This window comes from Agrilus planipennis, unplaced genomic scaffold, assembly GCF_000699045.2.
Source record: "Agrilus planipennis isolate EAB-ADULT unplaced genomic scaffold, Apla_2.0 scaffold47, whole genome shotgun sequence".
In the NCBI taxonomy this organism is placed as follows: Eukaryota; Metazoa; Arthropoda; class Insecta; order Coleoptera; family Buprestidae; genus Agrilus; species Agrilus planipennis.
The window spans coordinates 835,209-840,598 of record NW_020442442.1 but is presented as its reverse complement, the minus strand read 5'-3'; the positions used below and the strand labels follow the sequence as shown (position 1 = coordinate 840,598).

Here is a 5,390-nt window from a genome sequence, read left to right as displayed (position 1 = left end):
CCAATAAAACAAAAATTAACGCTTATAAACTTGATAAACTTCTACTTGCATTAGAAATACGACCACAATTTCGTTCAATAATGTAAAAAAACATAAAATCCTAACTAATATTATAAACGAGAACGTGAATTTGTTTGTTTGTTTAATTATTACCATTTCACGCTTTAACAACTTAATTGATCAGGGGTAGGTACCGAGAAGCACATAGGGCACCTTTAATCCAGAAAAAAACTGTTCCCGAGGGATAGAAGAAAACTTGCATTTCAAAAGATTTTTAATGTTCGGTTAGTTTAGGATAATAATCAATTTGGATTATTTTAAAAACGCTAAAAGGTTGTGTTTTAAGTTAAACCATATTCTCCAGTAGATGGCGTCATAACCTCATGTGCTTAGACATTTACGGTTAATCCTATGAAAATTTTTCTAAATGTCTCATTTTTAATAATGATTACATATTTGTTCGACGATTCTGTGACCTACCTACCTAGGTACGTGTCGTCGTTATTGAAACTGTCACCCTTCATAGCTGAATGGTAGAGCAATGGTGCGTAAAGCCAGGGTTCGAATCCCGACGAGGGCGTGACAGCAGTAACAATTCTTCCCTTATTAATTTGAGTTTATCTGTAGTTCTAATTAAAGTTGATTCAAAAATTTATTCACTTTAATGGATGAACACAACATTGAATTATAAAAATTATCCAGAATTAGGATTTTAAGTATCGCTTCTATTTTCCACAATTTTATAGTCATTCTCAGTTATTCACCGTTTCAAATTATCTCTCTCTTCCCCCCATGCTGGTATTTATTAAAAAATTAAAAGAACTTGCCTTCCTACGTATTATTATATTATAAATAATTATTATTAATTTTTTAGAATAAATATTAATCTATTTAAATTCTTTCGGTATTTTTGAGTAAATGATTACACATTTGATTTTGTATAGCTACTTCATGCGGCTTGATTATTAACTATTACCAATTTAATAATCCTGTGATCACTCAGCATGAATATAATAAATATGTTAAACCGATGAATTTTAATTGAACAAATTATAAATTTATTTGCCTCAAAAGGAGGTCGTCCAGCTTAATTACAACGTTTTAATATTAGATAGCAGCATTTTAATAATCTGGTTATTATTGTTAAAATTGAGAATCTCATTTAATTTTTATGGGCATCCAGAGACCGGTACGTAATAAAGAAATTTATGAATCTCTCCCGCTAATGTTGAACCAAAAATCTACTGATTTGGAATGCCAGATTTCTCAAGCACCGTTGCAACTTCGGAATTCTGCAAACTGCATCTTTATAGGAATTTTAGGTAAGAAAAAACAATAGGCCACCTTTAAAAAAGTAAATTACAGTCATCTGTAAAAATCATTAATAGCAGTTCATGTCTCTGTTAAAGATGTTTATAATTTTTATTTTTCTGATTAGTCCAACATATACAGACCTGTAGATAGATATGTTAGCAGAAAATATTAGTTATGCCCTTTCAATGTACCTGCATGCACAGTGTAGTTAATAAGCTCCAGGACTGGACTCATACAACACTAAAAATAAAAACGAATTGTTAAAAAACTCTTCCTAACTCAATACAACGCTTAGAACAAATCGTAGAGATTTATAAACGATTTCCCGCTTTTTAATTACACCAACCGGCTTGCATCGCTCCTCCTTCATTTTCAATATCAGCTTATGGAAGTAAAAAAAAGTCGGGAGGAGCCAAATCTGGAGAGTACGGGAGGTGATCGATGACGACTACACCCCCACAGGCCGAAATTTCTTGTGCAACAAGTGTGACTCACCGCTGTCCAGCAATTCCGATTTTGCGTATCTCATTATTCGTTTCATAAGATGATCTAAAACAGTTTTACCGTCGCCTTGGATCACTGATCAAGAATTTCTCTACGAATGATGTCGCCTGGACTATCGAAAAAAGAGATGAGCGCTGTTTTTGCCCTCGACATATTTGATGCCCGAACTTTCATCGGTCGGCTTTCTTCCGGATCTGTCCACTCTGAACTTTGACGTTTTGTTCCGGCGTCACATTCGAAACACCAAAACGGAAAATTAAATCTTCATAGACAGAAACATGTTCCATTTTCTGATCGCGAGTCTACGAGTATGGGAGAAAATGCGTTCAGAAACTTCCTCATTTTTAAATCTCGACTCGAACACGAACGGTCTAATCTCGTCATTTTCAAGTCATTATTTTCGAGTATTAAACCTTGCAAACCATTGAAAACACGTGAACGAGAAATGTAGCTTCCTCTCCATATGCAATTGTCAACATTTAGTACGTTTCTATTTGTTCTATTGTCTTTAAACCAAAATTTAATATCCGATCGTTGCTCCATTTTAAAACCTTGATGAACTGTCTAAAAATCAGGACTTTTTATATACCCCAGTCCTGGAACCTATTGACCACATTGTGTACATATGTTTTTATAATGATATACTCATAAACCTATTTCAGTTACATAATTTCTGTGTTTAAATAAGTTAAAAAATGTTTCGGTAGAATATATCGTACTACAGTATTTTTAATAGCCATTTTTTTTAATTGTAGATGAACCAGCTATGTAGGGTTTGCGGAGAGCCAGCAGCCGGATTTCACTTCGGTGCTTTTACATGCGAAGGATGCAAGGTAGGCTCCAAATTTATTTTCTCCTAACGCAAAATGGTACAAATCCCTTCATACTGTATTTATTGAGAGATATTATTTATTTAACAACAGCGTGAAATCAAAATCGAAAGAGGGAGGCAAAAGTTATTGATTTATTGAAATATAATAGTCAACGTTTCGCTCAAGTCGTCGGACTTTCTCAAGGCTAGTTTTTAAGTTATTGAAGATGTAAAGCAGATACAACGGTACATGTTCAATAAACAACTAAAGTAACGAAATCGTTGTATAAATAACTGAATAAATAAATAACTTTTAACTCTCTCTCCTTTTTGGCTTTGATTTCACACCAAAGCTAAAGACACAGAAGAATGGACGGATAATTTTAAAATTTGAATAAAAGATAGTTAAATGCGTATGTCTGGAGCACGGCTGTCTGTGGGTGCAAGACGTAAACGATAGGCGCGGCGGAAAAGGAGAGGTTAGAAGCTTTCGAAATGTGGTGTTACAGGCAAATTATAAGAATATAGTGGCTGGAGCAAGTTAGAAACCAGGAGATAGTAGAAAGAGTAGGAGAATAGAGAGCGCTATGGAAGTCAACAAGAAATAGGTGAGATAGGTTGATAGGACATCTTCTCAGGCATGAAAGGCTAGTTAGAGACATATTAGAAGCAAAGACAGGAGCTAACAGCACCGGAAGTTGCTATTGTTGCTAACTTCAGTACCCTTTTGATTGGTTCATACAAGTTTATGTTGATCATGTAAATACAATCTCTCAATAAATACATAGTGTACTACTTATCGATTTGAATAAAATAATTCGAAGTGGTCTGTGTTCTGTCGAAACTGCCAGACGCGGATCGTGATTTCGATCTGGTTGGATCTCATCAGCGCGTCTCAGACAGTTTCGACAGAACACAGACCAATTTTACCTGATGTCTTAACAGAACGTTTTATGAAATACCACAAATGGCGCGGTAAACGCCATCTGTAGTACAATGCTACATTTTAGGATTACGTATTGTCAACAAGGTCCATTTAAATACATGGAAATCTACTTACTGAAATCGAATAGGTATAATAAAATAATTTTACTTATACTTTTTCTATTTCAGTCATTTTTCGGGAGGTCGTACAACAACCTCAACTCAATATCAGAATGCAAGAACAATGGGGAATGTGTCATAAACAAAAAGAACCGGACCGCTTGCAAGGCCTGTCGTTTACGGAAATGCCTGCTAGTCGGAATGTCAAAAAGTGGTTCCCGTTACGGCCGCAGATCCAACTGGTTCAAAATCCACTGTCTTCTCCAACAGCAGCAACAACAGCAGCAACATCAACACCACCAGCTCCAACACCAGCATCAGCAGCACCAGCAACACCAACACCATCAGCACCTTCAACAAGCTGCGTCAACTGGTCTGTTAATTCCAGGTCTCATGCGACCGCATTATATACCCCCCTTGAGCAATTCCGCGCCCCCCGCAGAGGCCAAGAGTCCCGAGTCAGATAGCGGCGCCTCCTCTGCTGATACGGACGACGATGTTAGGTCAGCGAGTGCCCTGAGTTATTTCCATCAAGTCGGTTCACCGCTAAGTGATCGGTCGAGTGTTTCTAATAAAAAAGTACCATCTGCAGGTAGTGAAAGTATGTGCTTTGCCGGTAGCGGTCTCCAGAATAAATTCCCTTTGGTGTCTTCGTTCGTACCTTCGGTTGTACCAAATCCTGTCCTTCCCTTGTGGTTTCCACCTCTTCAAACATTCGGTGACAACAGTTTGTGGAAAGACTTTTGGCTTCGGTCGCCTTTGACTGTTGCCGAGCCCGCGCCAGAACAAGACCAGCCAATCGATTTGTCGGTAAAAACCTCGCCATCTACCACCAAGATCGCGCTAGAAGAGACTGGTAGGGGACGCGAATGTGAACAGACGAAGACTACACCACTCGATTTAAGTCTTGATAACGGAACAAGTACTACCACCGATGAGACGAATTAGAGTGCGGTTTTAGGCGGCGAATTAAGGTGAATTCTTATCATTTGGTGCTATCATAGATATACACTTTTCGTTCAGTGCTTTAACATGTTGAATGTAGATTGTATTGCCACATATATAGAGATTTATTTTTCATATAAATATATTTATTATTTAGATTGTAAGTAGTCAAATGGACTAAGAAAATTTTGTATTTTAGTATTTTGGAATTGTTATGCTGATGGCCTATTAAAGCCTTTGTTTTAAAAATACGTTTTTTTATTTTAACTCATAATTCCGCCGACAAAAATTTAGAAATTGGATTAAAAAGATCATTAGGAAATTAAATATTCGCATAAAATTATAATTTTATTTTAATTTATCCGGTTTTTTAATACGATTATTTTGTAAATTTGCAATATACTTTTCATATTATAATCCAATAACTTTATTAAACAAGCAATTTATATTTTTAACAAAATTCTTTTTTGACAACAAGTTCATAAATCCAACTTTATTAGCGCAAAAATCAATAAAATGAAACGGTACTCAAAACAATAACTAATTGTGTTATTACTTGTAGGTACCACGCTCCTTATATTCAAATCACGAATTTTCATTTCAATAATTACCAAAAGAAGTACCTAGTAGAAGATAAATAATGTAGCATTAATTTTGAATTTAAAATATTAGCATTTTATACAGAATTAATTCAACGATTTTCAAGAAAAAAACATTGAATATTTTTTAAGTGAATTATTTTTACTGTGACTCAGAAATGTAAAATAAGAAA

General features: G+C 35.4%; 1 protein-coding gene across 1 annotated transcript; it reads left to right on the top strand.

Annotated features, from left to right (window-relative positions):
* The first annotated feature begins 967 nt into the window (after window positions 1-967).
* On the top strand, window positions 968-4,824 carry LOC108744602 (protein embryonic gonad-like). Its single transcript, XM_018480466.2, has 3 exons — window positions 968-1,322; window positions 2,574-2,651; window positions 3,743-4,824. Exons 2-3 carry the CDS (start codon window positions 2,574-2,576, stop codon window positions 4,619-4,621), a joined length of 957 nt encoding a protein of 318 aa, XP_018335968.1. The 5' UTR covers window positions 968-1,322; the 3' UTR covers window positions 4,622-4,824.
* The last annotated feature ends 566 nt before the right edge of the window (window positions 4,825-5,390 follow it).

What these genes read in the sequence shown, in the direction of transcription:
- LOC108744602 (XM_018480466.2), top strand. Translation starts at nt 2,574, where the DNA reads ATGAACCAGCTATGTAGGGTTTGCGGAGAGCCAGCAGCCGGATTTCAC. An exon ending in TTACATGCGAAGGATGCAAG is followed by an intron (nt 2,652 to 3,742) that starts GTAGGCTCCAAA and finishes TTTCTATTTCAG; the next exon opens with TCATTTTTCGGGAGGTCGTA.